The sequence below is a fragment of the Cyprinodon tularosa genome, unplaced genomic scaffold, assembly GCF_016077235.1.
Source record: "Cyprinodon tularosa strain WSP-4 unplaced genomic scaffold, ASM1607723v1 ctg257, whole genome shotgun sequence".
Lineage (NCBI taxonomy): Eukaryota > Metazoa > Chordata > Actinopteri > Cyprinodontiformes > Cyprinodontidae > Cyprinodon > Cyprinodon tularosa.
The window spans coordinates 297,963-312,711 of record NW_024038953.1 but is presented as its reverse complement, the minus strand read 5'-3'; the positions used below and the strand labels follow the sequence as shown (position 1 = coordinate 312,711).

Here is a 14,749-nt window from a genome sequence, read left to right as displayed (position 1 = left end):
ATGGCGGACGGGGGCAGGGAGCCAGCAGGGGACGGAGCGACTGAACCCGACCCCGTAGCCTGGACACCAGCAGCTCTTACAGCCAATCACCGAAACTTGGTACCGAAAGACGAGGCATGTTTCGATACTCTGTAGAACCGAAGCATTTCGGTCGGTACCATAACAGAACCGAACAGAATGAAGCAGTCTTTAATATAGTTTTTCTTTAGCTTTTTGTTTGTGTTTTCCCTTAAAAGGTCTGCCTTTTACCTGGCTGCTGTTGGAAATAATAGATTATTCCTATTCTGTCCAGCCTGGTAAAATAGAACGCATACTTGGTGTTTGATTTGAGTGTATAGTTTTATATGTAATTTTCAGAAAACACCCACTGTTTATATTATTATATTAAATGCCCAAAATTAGCTTAACAGTATTTATATTCACTTTTGAATGTCATTTAGTTTTTTTGCTAATTACTTTAATATAATCTGCATTTGCCTGCAGACGCCTCCCTCTGAAAGCCATAAGAAAAACAGCGTTAGACACAAACTGGTTTCCCTCACCTTGAAGAAGAAATCCAAGATCACAGAGGAGGTAGGACGTAGGCACTAAACAAGACAGATTTTTTTTTGGGAGGGATGAGAAGAATAAAATATTATTGCAATGGATTTTAGGTCACAAAGCGCCTCAATGATGGTGAGTACAGTCTCCATGGTAACAGCATGTTAGAAGATCGACCAACTTCCAACCTTGAGAAACTTCACTTCATCATCGGGAACGGGATCCTTAGACCAACACTGAGGTAAGAGGAGGGACAGGATAAAAATCTCTTAGATACACGGAAACAGTGCAAGAAATAGAACCACAAAGTAGAATTAGGTCCCTGGGCAGCTGATTTATTTCAACATTTATATGCTTGCCAATTAAGGCTCGAGTAAGTCTTTGTTTTTCACTTTAACTAGATTTCCTCATTTTTAACTCCTTCAGGTGCTACTTGTTTTGGTTTTCTGTTCTAGTGTTTAATTCTGTTTATTTAATGGGATTTCCTTTGCATAGAATGGTGGCCTAGTAGTTAGGGCATAGAGCTTGGAATCCTGAGATTCTGAGTTCGAGCCCCACTCCCACAAACTGCCACTCTGGGTCTCTGAGCAAAGACCCTTAACCCCTGATTGCTCCCTAGGCGCCGCACAGTGGCAGCCCACTGCTCGCCAAGGGGATAGGTTAAATGCAGAGCTAAATTCTCCAATGTGAGATCAGTAAAGTTCAGTTATTAATTATTATTACAAATATAAATTGTAAACTTAGTTATTTTTTTATGATTGTTTAAACACATTATCATACATTTTTATTTGAAAGGATTCTGAGTAAAGAACAGGTCAGAAATGTTAAGTTCTGTAACGGAGTGTGCATGTTTGTGGGTGTGGGAGGTGCAGGCGGGCGACCATTAAAGTACAGACTCTGTCTTCTCTTGTTTAATTATTGAGTTAAAATTGGTAGCAGTGGATGGCTGCTGCTGGGAATCACAAAACTCCTCCAGCTTTTTATGAGAAAACTTAAGGAAGTTGGAAAAATTAGATGGATATCTGGAGAGTTGTTACCGACTGGACAAAAAGAAGCAAGCTCTGGTGGTTACTTTATTGCTATCAGGACGAGGATAAGGATTTTTGAAAACATTTTTATTGTAATGGATTTTTGGCCATTACAATAAGAAATACAACTTTTGAGCTGTTTAAACTTCCTGGACCCAGGCAGTTAGAGAGATGATTTAGCTTGGTCTTATCTTTTTTCTAACAATTAATGGAAATGTGTCCCACGTCATTATTCTGGTATGTGTGGTTCTGTCTGTTAGGGATGAGATCTACTGTCAGATCTGTAAACAGCTGAGCCAGAACCCGTCCAAGAGTTCTCATGCCCGCGGCTGGATCCTCATCTCACTGTGCGTCGGATGCTTCGCCCCATCAGACAAATTTGTAAAGGTCAGAATCCAGAGACACTTATCTAAACGAAACTTAATTTAAATCGGTTTATCTGAAAATGAGGTTTAACTTTTCTCTAAAAAGCATGGCTTTATTAATTGTGGTTTATTTATTGGGAAGAATACCTCCCCTTGGTTTGACTGTTTTAGAAATGTTTTCTAATTGTTTTTTGTAGTACCTGAGAAACTTCATCAGAAGCGGCCCGCCGGGTTATGCTCCATACTGTGAAGAAAGGCTAAGACGAACTTTTGTTAATGGGACACGAACTCAGCCTCCGTCTTGGCTGGAACTGCAGGTATAAACCAACTGATGTGGTTCAAGCAACTTGCTGCTTCTACATTGAAGTTGACCTTAGTTCTGAAATCAACATGCAGGCCACCAAGTCCAAGAAGCCCATCATGCTGCCTGTGACTTTCATGGACGGCACAACGAAAACACTGCTGACCGACTCTGCGACCACAGCCAAGGAGCTTTGCAGCGCCTTGTCTGATAAGATCAACTTAAAAGATCGATTCGGGTTCTCATTGTACATCGCTCTGTTTGACAAGGTAGGACAACAGAACCAACCAATGGTTATATGCAGATCCCCAAAACTTCAACTGTCTATAAAATTTTACATTTTCATTTCTCTTCATCCTTTCTATTGTTCAGTCACCTGCTCAAAGCAACTGATACCATTTAGTAGATACAAATTGGTGAAGTTTTGGGTTTTCTTGTGTCTTTAGGGAAAATCTCTTCCACTAAAAAGAAAAAAAAAACATGGCCATTTATCTGTTTTTGTTTAGGCCTATAAAATCTTGTTTTTTTTTTTTTTGGGGGGGGGGGGGGGGGGGGGTTTGCATGCAACAAAACAAGATAACAAGATATTCATATGGCCCAATATTTGTTCATTTTTCTGTTTCTCTTTCTAAGAATAGGGGAAAAATTTAGTTATTTTTCCTTAAACTCACTGGAGCCTTTACCCCACCTCCAGGTCTCCTCTTTGGGCAGTGGGAATGACTACGTAATGGACGCCGTGTCACAATGTGAGCAGTATGCAAAGGAGCAGGGTGCTCAGGAGAGGAACGCCCCCTGGAGGCTGTTTTTCAGGAAGGAGGTCTTTGCACCTTGGCACAACCCTTCTGACGACCAAGTAGCAACAAACCTCATCTACCAGCAAATAGTCAGAGGGGTCAAGTTTGGAGAATACCGCTGCGACAGGGTGACACATTTCATTTTAAGTTGTTTCTTGGCAAAGTAGACAATGGAATTTTATTTCTCTTTTGACTAATGAGGACGAATCAGAGCATCAGATCCTATCTATTATCTCTAAACACTGTTTCCTTTCATTCTTCCATGTCTAGGATGATTTGGCAGAGTTGGCCTCACAGCAGTATTATGTTGATTACGGTTCAGAGATCCTTCTAGAACGCCTGTTAAGTCTCATCCCGTCCTACATTCCGGACAGAGAGATCAGTACTTCTAAGACAGTGGAAAAATGGGCTCATTTCATCATGGCTGCACATAAGAAGGTCAGGAAGTAAACAAAAAATTCGATTTCCATGGATTAAACTGCAGTTTTTCATTAAAACCTTAAATGATAGCTGTTCTTTGTACATAAACGTCTCTGATTGTTGACTCAGGGCATTTACACCCAGAAGAGGTTTGACCCTCAGAAGGTAAAGGAGGAAGTGGTGGACTTTGCTCGTCACAAGTGGCCGTTGCTGTTCTCCCGTTTCTATGAAGCCTTCAGGTTCTCAGGTCAAAATCTGCTACATCATCAGTACTAAGCTAAATTAGTTTCATTCTCTTTTACACAATAAAACACAAGTTTTACTTAAAATTCAAACCTGTAAACACCTGCTCTTTTTGCCTCTCAGGTCCCAGTCTGCCTAAAAATGACCTGATTGTTGCTGTTAACTGGACCGGTGTTTATTTTGTTGATGAGCAGGAGCAGGTCCTCCTGGAGCTCTCCTTCCCAGAAATCACAGCAGTTTCTAGCAGCAGGTTATTTTCCATCCTCCTTAGCTCAACCCATTTAGTATTATGAAAAACTTATTTTTTCAGTACTCATCACATCTTCTGCTTGTCTTTAAAGGGGAGGAAAGCTGCAAGGTCAGAGTTTCACTTTGGCAACTATCAAAGGAGAAGAGTTCACCTTCACGTCAAACAATGCAGAGGACATTCGGGATTTAGTGGTGACCTTTCTGGAGGGTTTGAGGCAGAGGTCAAAGTTTGTCGTCGCGCTCCAGGATAGTTCAAACTCTGGTAAGCACCAAGCTACTGGATCTATAACAACGTTTGTGTACTTTATACGTAGAGTAGTTGCTAGGTACTGCCAACAGCGGTAATGATTAGTGTTGCACCGATACCAGCATCAGGCGGGGCCCCGATACTGCACTAAAATGGTGGTATCGGTATCGGCAAGTACCAACAAATAGGGCTCTCTTTTTTGAGAGCCAAAACTTTATTCAACTATTGTCACCCATTCCAGTAGCCAATAAAAAGTTCTACTGGATTCACTTTGTATTAGTCTTTTTCCTGCTTCACAAAGGTAGGCAGCAGCTTGAAAAGGCCATGATGGCAATTATTTTACCTCCAGGTAGTATGCAGTTCTTATTTACACACAGACATCAATTTCAAATAGATGGTATCAGTATTGGTCAATAGTCCACAGCCAGGTATCGGTATCGGTATTAATTTTCAAAATATGTCCAATCCAAGTTTACTCATAAAACACAGGTTACAGTGGTGCACAGGTAAGAGTAAAATACAAATAACACAGGAGAATAGTTTCACATAAAAACAACCTAAGATTAAGATAAAACTGATCATCTGCTAATTATTATAATCTGAGGAAAGGTCTGTTTTTAAAAAGTTTTGAAAAAGACCATTGAGGAAGTACAGCAGCAGGTTGGCTGCAGAGACAGCAGATCCCCTCTGAGAATGCACCTAGTTCTTAGTACCAACAGCAACAATACCTTTGCTGCCCTCAGAAAACCAGGAGGCCTGTAGAGCTGTAGAGATCCTGAATGGGAGAAGGCTGTTTGGATTGGATAAAATATATTTTCAGTCTCATTTTTCATACATTAAAAGGTAGACATCTTTTCTTCTTCGCCGTGACATCAATAAACAAAGAGAAATACCCAGTGAATAAGTATATAACAGCATGAAAGGTAAGCTTTTGTTTTGTAAAAAACAAAACATGCAGTCAGTTAACAGGAACTTAACATTTCTCCATTTTCCACAGCATCAAGTAAACTGCTGAAGCTTCTGCTGATTCTCTAGTTGTGTGTAACAGATGTCAATAGTTCTCTTTATTGTAATGAGCATATTATATTGTGTTGACTTAAAGACATCAGATATGAAACATGCTCAGAGACACTCTGCCCTCAGAGTAAACTGTGATGAGGTTGTTTTCCTACAGCTGGAGCGGAGACAACATTCCTGAGCTTTCTGAAGGGAGACCTGATCATTTTGGATCAGGACACAGGAGAGCAGGTCCTCAACTCTGGTTGGGCGCATGGCATTAACGAAAGAACCAATCAGAGAGGAGATTTCCCAGCTGACTCTGTTTACGTTCTGCCATCGGTGACACGTCCCCAGCAAGAAATAGTGGTGAGTGAGAAACACATTAGATCTTACATCCGTTTGTAAAACATCAACATTTTAAAGTTTACAGGTGTTTTCAGATTCAGGGGCCATGATTTAGTCTTTCTCTAAATACGTCTTTTAGTTAAAAGTATTAAAAATATATATGTTTCAAGATATTGGCAGATAAACATTGAAAAAATAAGCAAAATATTATCTTTAATCTAAAACTTTTCAATCCTACTGCATTATAAGGAAAACTGAAAGTGAGTTGATGCATATCAGGGCAGAATGATGTGAAGACCACAGAAAAAAACATTGTGCCAATAATGCTTCTTAATTTTATGATTCATTTATTAAGATTTTTACTCCTTTTAATCCTTAGTGTTAAAATACAAATATCATAATTTATCCTCCAAGAGGCGTGGACTCTAGAGGGATAGATATATTGAATACATCTAGTATCTAATTTCAAATATTTTCATTGAAGTTAATCAACAGACTTTGTCTTGTTTTTTTACCATTTAATAATTAAATTAATCTCACAGTTCTGTTATTAACAGATTTTATCACATCATTAGACCTCCCCTTGGCGCAGTTCCCAAAAGCCCAGCTTCATGTCTGTAATTCAAGGGTTTAGTGATGTTTTGAGGGCTATATACATTTATAAATAATTTGGTCTTTACTCATCTTTAGGGATTGAAACTATACCAGATCCCAGATGAATTACATTTGAAGGCATTTGTTCCTACAACTGAAGTCTTAACCCAAAGCACACTTTTTTTTTTAACTGTAAGCAGGGCATCCCCAGGTCTTTAAGAGGGTCTTTAAAAGTCTTACATATGAGATGGTGACACCTGCAAAAACTTTTAGTTTGCTATGATTCACTAAACTTTTAGCCTTTTCTTGACAAATTAGGCCGATTAATTATTTCTTTTAATGAGCAAGAGTCCGGATCATTAGAGGAGGGCTGTTGAGCCACTTCATTGGTTGTAGCTGCAGGGGAAGCACTGCTGCAAGAAGCAAGCAGATAGAAGATTTATTTTATCAGACTGGACAGGAATGAACTCTTTTCTTTGCTGCAATAAATTTAAATTTATAAGAAATATCTAAAACAGCTGAAAGATTTTTCTGTAGAAAAATTATGTTGATTCTGAGCTCTGAACACCTACATCAAATTTGCTGTTATCCTCAATTTAAGAGATTTTAGGCAAAACGCTTCTGCATAAAATGTCTCATTTACTTATACTAATCAGGCGCTAGTTACCATGACACCAGACCAGCGGCAGGAGTCGGTTCGTGTTTCTCAGATCATCCTACCAGAGACGGATGACAGACAGAAACCCTACACTCTGGAGGAGTTCTCTTATGACTATTTCAGGTAAGAAACACCACAATGTAAAGTGTTCAACATGAATATTAATGTGAAATTAGATAAACAAAAACGTGAAATGTCTACATAAAGACGGTCTGCTGTTCACAAGAGCAGACTGTCTGGAAACGTTAAGTTTTATTTGCATCCATTGTAGTCCAACCGTTATTCTGTATTTTACCTGAAGTTTAAATATTACTCAAAGCTTTGGTTTTGATCCCATCTTATTTTCCACATAATGCATGTAACATGATTTTCCTTTCTAGACCTCCTCCCAAACACACTCTGAGTAGAGTGATGGTGACCAAAAATCGTGGGAAAGACAAGTTGTGGAGCTGCACCAGAGAGCCGCTCAAGCTGCCGCTGCTGAAGAAGGTGGTTGGCCATGAGGATCTGGCACAGGAGGCCTGCATGGCCTTCATCGATATCCTTTAAACACATCAGGTGTTACCAATAAAAACAGGTTTGGTCATTGTGGTGGCATCAAGTTCAGCTTTTACAAAAAAATAACACTATTTTTTTTGTGTTTGGTGTTATTTTCTATTAATTATATTTTATTGGCAGAATTGATCTCAAATGTAAATTTTATTTTTCCAACTCTTTTTATATACAAAAATGTGTAATGAATTCTCAACAGACACATTTGTTGTTTTGTTGAAAATAATTTTGGGTAAAGAGTTAAATGTATTTGGGTTCAATTAAAACTTTTGAAAAATTAGGGATGAATGATTTTGCTAAAAATAAAAAAAACAACAAATTAGATTATATTTTGATTTTCTTTTGCCCAAACCAAAAGCTTTTATATGTTTCATTCCAGGGTTTCATTGTGTTCGCAGTCTGTAAACTTGCTTGTCCACAGTCCGTTGTTGCAGGACCTTCCTGTTACTGTTGCTTTCTTCTATCTGGATTTTCTTCCCTTCTCGTTGGCAGCAAATCTACTTTAAGTGTACTACCACCATCTGGAGCTCCTGTTAAATGTTACATTACTATATTTTAGTACTTCTGCTATAATTAAAGGGCCAGTCCTGATCAAAAATATGCATACATTCTCAAATATATGCAATCATTCACCAAAGTCTTGTATTAGATTGTGCCAAAGGTTCTTGAAGCAAGATGCTTCACTGTGACCCAATTCTGAAGAAACCAGCTTAAGATAGGGCTACGTATAAGTTATTTAAACATATATCCTTTAGCATATTTACTGCTTTGCTGTTGAAAGTATACAATGTTTTAAGCATTTTTAATTTGTTGTAGCATTAGCACAGCTAGCATCAGGGTTCATAAGATAAGATGTTGTATTACTGTGGAGAAACTCAGGTGAGACAGGGACAAAAACAAGTTGATAATTTAAAAAACTTATAACGACATGAAAATAAACTTTTACAAATTAAGCTGTACAGTAGGAAAGAACACACCTCTCAGAAGATAAAAAGGAATCCTGTGCAGTTATTAAGGCATATTCAAAAAAGTGGGGGGAAATAGACAGTTAAAAAAATTTCGGAAAAAAACTGCAATGATCAAAAATGTAAAAAAAAAAACACATGCTTCTAGAGCAGGAGAAAAATAAGATTTTTCAATGAAGATGAGGATAGGAGTGTCTCCAGAAAATTTCATGGTTCTGTCCTTTGGTTAGGGTTCCTGTTAAGTTTTTAGTTTCACAGTGATTTTGTGTCATTGTAGTTTTTTCTAGTTATATTTAAGCAGTGTTAAGCATTTTTTTTTTGTGTTGTTCTGTGTTACCCCTTGAGCCAGTCCCTTTTCCCTCTAGTTTCTAGTTGCTTTTATCCACACCTGCTCCCTCTTATCTGATTACCCAGTCTTTTTTCTGTCTCCCATATATACACCTCCTGTGCAGCTCCTCATTGCTAGTTTCTCATCGTTATTTTGCTCCTCATGTTTGTTTTCCCCGAGCGTCTCCTGGTTTTGGGTTTTTCTGTATTTTGTTCTTGGATTTTGCTTCTGTTGCCTTTTTGCATCCTCAGCAAAAACTTAATCTGCCTCGGTGTACTCTGCTTTTGGGTTCACAACCACATCCACCTTCTTTTTTAGTTGATTTTTATGCTAAATTATATATTTAAAGTATTAATTTAAACTTGATTATTTAACATTACTGATTATTTTGTCAGCCATAGTACTGAGGAGTCAGTCTGTAGAAGACTGAATTAACTCATGGAATAACAAAAACCAGCTAAACTGCCTGACTGAGAGCATCATCATGATTTTCCAAAGCAAACAGAGCTTTTAATGGGGTTTTTCAGAAGCAACAAGAAATTTAAAACGGTGGCTCGAGTTCTTGGTTGTTGTTTTTTTTCTTTTGTTTTTCTTGTGTTTTTTTTTTTTTTCCTTTTGTATCTGGTTTTCTGATTCCTTAACTTCTGATTCTACCGATGATGAAGTACATGGGCGACTACCCGTCCAAACGGACGCGCTCTGTCAACGAGCTAACAGACCAGATATTTGAGGGAGCCCTGAAGGCTGAACCGCTCAAAGATGAGATTTACTGTCAGATCATCAAACAGCTCACTGACAATCATGTCAAGTGTGTAAATTGAAACAATTGCACCTGACCCTTGTTTTATATTACTGCCAAAGATTGTAGTTTATGTTTAAATTATTCTTGTTTGAAAAGGAACTAGAGTAAAAAAAATACTACATTTATTTTTCTTTAGGTTCAACAAGAGCTAAATGTGAGTTTGTTTCTGCTGCAGGTACAGTGAGGAGAAAGGCTGGGAGCTGCTCTGGTTGTGTACTGGTCTGTTTCCTCCCAGTAACGTGCTGCTGCCGCACATCCAGCGTTTCCTCCAGTCCAAGAAACACCACCCGCTTTCTGGAGACTGCATGCAGAGGCTGCACAAAGCTCTCCGGTAAAACTAATCATGTTTCTGTTGTTTTTCATAGAAAACAGATTGTAAGGTTTTCAATCCAGAGAGAGGAAGCACACGTCTAAAGAGGGGAGGTTTTTTTACTTTGACTCTGCCACTTTAACATCTTTATTGTCATTCTCAGCCGTTCAGTTGTAGATTTGCTGGTTTGTTTAGGATCATTGTTCTGTTAATGACACAGTTTAGGCCAACTGAGATCCCATCGGACTCCTGAATACGTTGGTAGACTTAACAATAATGACTAGGACTCCAAAGATCCTATGGCTGCAAATAAGGCCCACATCATTCAGCATCCCCTGCTGTGATTCACGGCTGATATTAGTTTGCGTTGTTTAGTCTCCTCCAGTCATCCTACTTTGCAACAAAATATGGTTAGTTTTTTCCAGCTGACGTCATAGAGTCTTCAAACGTTTACCAAAATCTAGCAGCGCCCATATTGAATACCTACTCTGTTCCCCTGCGTTTCAAAGATGCTGTCCATATTTCTTGCTGTTGGGTGTGAAAATAAAACAGCTGATCCAAATATTTCTTTTTACCGCGCATCAAAAGAGAATGAATGTGGTCAGAGATGTCTGTCAGAGATCAGAAGGAGTGACTGGACCCTGACTGCAAGTAGCCGTCTGTTCAGTGTACATGTCATATCAGGTGAGGTTCAAAACAAATCAGGAGATCGAGCTTAGGTTGTTGAACAATTTATTTTCCCCAGAAAAGATTACACTGATTAGGCACCTTGTGAAAGAAGTGCATTTGATATTAACATCTAAAGATTTTGCTACAGACATTATTGTATAGCTGTTTATGTAAAGTAACAATAAAGATCAGAACAGTGCGGTTTACCTTTGCATTACATTGGAATATCTTGTTGTTTTTCGGATTGCATATTTTCGGGTCAATAATCCAGCCAGCTGTAAAACACTAATCGGCATCTGTGCTTTGAAAAGCTTTCAGGCTTTCTCCGATGTAAGAGGACAGGCTGTGTAGAAGATGTATGTGTCAGTCATGAAAGAAAAAAATCTTAAAGCCTTTCAGTTGAAGAAAGGTGTTAAAAGTGTGCAGGGACTTAATAGCAGCGTTTTTCACTGTGTATCACAGGGATTTAAATTAGAAAGGTCCATTCTGGTCAGAGGGGAAGCACCACAGAGCTAAGCTAAGCTAAGCCAAGCCGGTGGTAAGGTAGAATCGTCATGACGTCACAATTCTCAAACGCATCTATAGAGGCACCATTGCCCCTAAACGTTTTCCACCTGTAAATATTCCTAGTGTAGATTGATGGCTCTCTTATTTTTGGAAAAGACTGTATAACCGTTATATGCTCCATTTCGGCAAACTGCGACACAGCTGTCATAGAGTCGGTCACTCCTACGATCTGTTAATCAAGTGCTTAGATTATCAGCACCTTGCTGCTGCCTTTGCTACAAAAATGAAAAGGAAGCAGAGATGGGGCACTGTTTTTTGTTTTTTTTTGCCATTTTTTCCCCCACACTGACTTCATCTTTAAAGAAGGATACCAGTTTGTGGGATCTGTTGTGATTTTCACTGTGATAATTTTAGAGCCAGGACAAGAGGAGATAACTTTTTTTGTCCTTTTTACAGTAATGGATCCAGGAAATATCCCCCTCATCTGGTAGAAGTAGAAGCCATTCAACATAAAACAACACAAATCTTTCACAAAGTTTACTTTCCTGATGACACAGATGAGGTAAGACCCATAAACTCCTCACTCATGAAGAGTAGGGCGCTCTTTAACAGTCTGTCTCTGCAAACCTGCAGGCGTTTGAGGTGGAGTCCAGCACCAAGGCCAAGGATTTCTGCCAAAATATTTCCACCAGATTGTTGCTTAAATCTCCTGAAGGATTCAGCCTCTTTGTAAAGATCTCAGACAAGGTCAGATGTTGGTTGATTGTTTTTGATGATGCGGGGCAATGTGAGGAGAAAGACATTTATGGGGGGAAATTGTTGATGCTGTTTGTTTTTTTATTGAACATCTAATCTAACATCTATTGCTTTAAAAGATGTTTCTGTTCTCATTTTATTATCGTTTCTGAATACATGTATAATTCAAACAGGTTTATACAACCTTCTTTAGATGACAGTTTTGAGCTAATGCTGCTGTAATCTAATAGATTTCTGCACTGATAATGGTGAAACTGCCCAATCTTAAGATGTTCAGTATCAGCATATAAGATTGTAAAAATATAAGAACACACATTAATAATTTAAAAGCAGGATTTTTCATCTTCTATAGCTTTGAAAATTGAGTATTCAGAGATAAAACCTGATACAAACTTGAACATTTTCCATGCTGCTGCCTTAAATACATTCTGCTCCAAGCCTCTAAAATAAGACTTCTTAGATTTTATTTTCAACTTTATTTCAAAGGGGGGTAACTTTGCAAGGTGCCAGATCTAATGAACTGAATGTTTTTTTCAGACCATGTTGGCCCTTTGTTCTTTGGGCTGCACTTGTCTTGCTCACAGTTAACTTCAGACTATAGCAAATGAACTGTTCAACCACATAAATTACTAAGACTTACAACCTGCTGAAAGTAATTTTACTCCTTAAAGTGATGTGAAAATAATCAATTTCTCTAATTATTTGCAGGTCATTAGTGTTCCAGAAGGAGATTTCTTCTTTGACTTTGTCCGACATTTAACAGATTGGATCAAGAAATCTCGACCAGCTAAAGACGGTTTGTACCTACATCTGTTTAAAGTTTGAAGCTCATTAATTAAAGCATAAGTGATGCACTGATCATTCAGCTCGGATGAAATAATAAACTGGAATAAGGACTGGAAACAGGACTTGTGCAACACTTTCTCCCCTCTGGTGTATTATTATTTCCTAACAGGTTATGGTGGAAGCCAGAATTTTAAATACTGTATTTATAAAAGCAAAGCTGTTCCCCCTCCTGATATGTTATTAAATAAGAACAAAGTGTTTCTGCTTGATATTTGTTAGAATACAAACAATTTCTATTTTATAAATGCAAGAATTCCTTTATGTATATTTGGGTGTTAAGAAGATTTTAAAAAATCTGAAAAAAAAAATCTGGTTGCCTGGTAAGTGTTTTAGAGGCTATTAACATAAAATATGCTTATTTAAGTAGGTAAAGGGAAAAATTACAAGAATTGATAATTAAAGATACCAGAGGGAAAACTACAGGGCTCCACCACTGTGGTTTATTATTGGGTACGGCCTACGGATGACTGAAGGTGCAGCATTTATCTATGTTCAGTATCAACATATAAGATACAAGTAAATATATATGCACACGCATTATAAATGTGAAATAAGAAGGGCTCTTTTGTGCATGATAAAAATAAATGCAGAATGAAAAAATAAATTGACCTCAAATTACAAAAACAAAAGTGGAAATACCATTACGTATTATCTGAGCATCTAAAAACTATTGTGTTTACCTTTACATGCTGGGAAAAGAAGCATAAAAAGTTGTAAAATTGAGAACCTTGCCAAGTTTAGAGAACGCCTGCAAAACCTCTGAACAAGACCACAAATAGCGTCTGTGATTTCCCTCCATCTCTGATATCTCCTATGGGAACGCATTTTCAAACAACGAGGCCAACGTCATCTGCTTCACAGCTGATTTATTTAACGTTTTAATTGGTGTGCGGGGAGATGCTGATATCCGGAGTTAAACATAGCGTCTGACTTTAAGAAATAATCTAATTAAAGTCAGTATATTTTATAACCAAGTTTTTACAGTCGGCGGACTCTGTTAAATTCTGTCGACTCCATTTAAAGAGTTAAATATTTAGTTTATTTTGCTCACAATGATCTGATCATACAAAATGTATTGATTGATTATTAGTTCCTCTTCTTCGTCCATGTTGATTCATGAATAATTAAGTTTTCCTGAAATACGGTGCAGTTATTCCTTGGGCCTTTGCACTGATAAAGTAAATTGTGCTGACTAGGCTTTGAAGTGTGTGCGTACTTTTCAGTTCTACGCACAATTTCATATCTGCAGTCCCAGAAATGTGTTTAAAGCTGAGTTTAAGAACATGGATCTAAGATAAACTAAAGTAGATTTCTACAGCTTGGGGGTTTTATTCAGCTTTAGATGTTCTAGGCCAGTGTTGCAGAGCTTCTTCTCTGTGGGCTGCAGAAAAAATTGGTTAAAACCCCTTTTTATATCTACAAAGAAATGAAACAGAATTTATTTTAGACAATTTGACAAACAACAATTAATAAATCAACTAATTTCAAACAAACAACCAAATACACACAAAAAGAGACTAGTTATCAAACCAAACTCCAGTTTCCAAACAAGCTAAATTCACCTGAACATAAATGGAAACAAAACCCTCCACCAAATAAGTATATACAGCCAGAGAACTGAAATTGATTAATGTAAGTTGTCTGAAAAGGGGTATGAAGAAGTAAAACTTATTATTGTATTCTTATTAGAAGACACAGGTTAACTATATTCATATGATGCAAAGGAAAATTAAAGGAATAACTTGTTTTAGAATAAAACTTTTCATGAACACTCATAGCTTTTATTTGACCTTCATTGAAACTCTGCAGGGATCATCCCATCTTTGACGTATCAGGTGTTCTTCATGAAGAAGCTGTGGACCAGCACTGTTCCAGGGAAGGACTCGTTTGCTGATTCTATTTTCCATTATTACCAGGTCAGCCTTTTGAGACTGATGGGAGTTAAATGGAGAAACATTAGTAGTTTTTATCATAATCGGTGCAGATTATGTGATGACTCTCCTGTCGCCTGGCTTTCAGGAGCTGCCAAAGTATTTGCGTGGCTACCACAAGTGTTCTCGGGAAGAGGTTTTTCATCTTGCAGCGCTTATCTATCGTGTGAAGTTTGAAGATGATAAATCCCACTTTTCCTCCGTACCCAAGATGCTCCGCGAGCTGGTTCCCCAGGACCTCATCCGCCAGATGTCGCCGGACGACTGGAAAAGGGTAAAAACTGAAACAAAACAAATTCT

At 38.0% G+C, this 14,749-nt stretch overlaps 1 protein-coding gene across 4 annotated transcripts in view; it reads left to right on the top strand.

The window, feature by feature from the left end:
- myo7aa (myosin VIIAa) overlaps positions 1 to 14,749 on the top strand; it is a 74,867-nt gene that overhangs the window by 54,909 nt on the left and 5,209 nt on the right. For all 4 annotated transcript variants that reach the window (XM_038288506.1, XM_038288505.1, XM_038288508.1 and 1 more), the window contains 20 exons: positions 484 to 573; positions 654 to 781; positions 1,829 to 1,955; positions 2,131 to 2,250; positions 2,330 to 2,503; positions 2,929 to 3,156; positions 3,299 to 3,466; positions 3,578 to 3,695; positions 3,815 to 3,941; positions 4,033 to 4,202; positions 5,362 to 5,552; positions 6,782 to 6,906; positions 7,164 to 7,321; positions 9,283 to 9,436; positions 9,606 to 9,761; positions 11,373 to 11,478; positions 11,550 to 11,663; positions 12,381 to 12,468; positions 14,328 to 14,434; positions 14,538 to 14,723. In XM_038288506.1, coding sequence (XP_038144434.1) covers positions 484 to 573; positions 654 to 781; positions 1,829 to 1,955; positions 2,131 to 2,250; positions 2,330 to 2,503; positions 2,929 to 3,156; positions 3,299 to 3,466; positions 3,578 to 3,695; positions 3,815 to 3,941; positions 4,033 to 4,202; positions 5,362 to 5,552; positions 6,782 to 6,906; positions 7,164 to 7,321; positions 9,283 to 9,436; positions 9,606 to 9,761; positions 11,373 to 11,478; positions 11,550 to 11,663; positions 12,381 to 12,468; positions 14,328 to 14,434; positions 14,538 to 14,723 — 2,835 coding nt within the window. The remainder of the gene's footprint in view (positions 1 to 483; positions 574 to 653; positions 782 to 1,828; positions 1,956 to 2,130; positions 2,251 to 2,329; positions 2,504 to 2,928; positions 3,157 to 3,298; positions 3,467 to 3,577; positions 3,696 to 3,814; positions 3,942 to 4,032; positions 4,203 to 5,361; positions 5,553 to 6,781; positions 6,907 to 7,163; positions 7,322 to 9,282; positions 9,437 to 9,605; positions 9,762 to 11,372; positions 11,479 to 11,549; positions 11,664 to 12,380; positions 12,469 to 14,327; positions 14,435 to 14,537; positions 14,724 to 14,749) is intronic.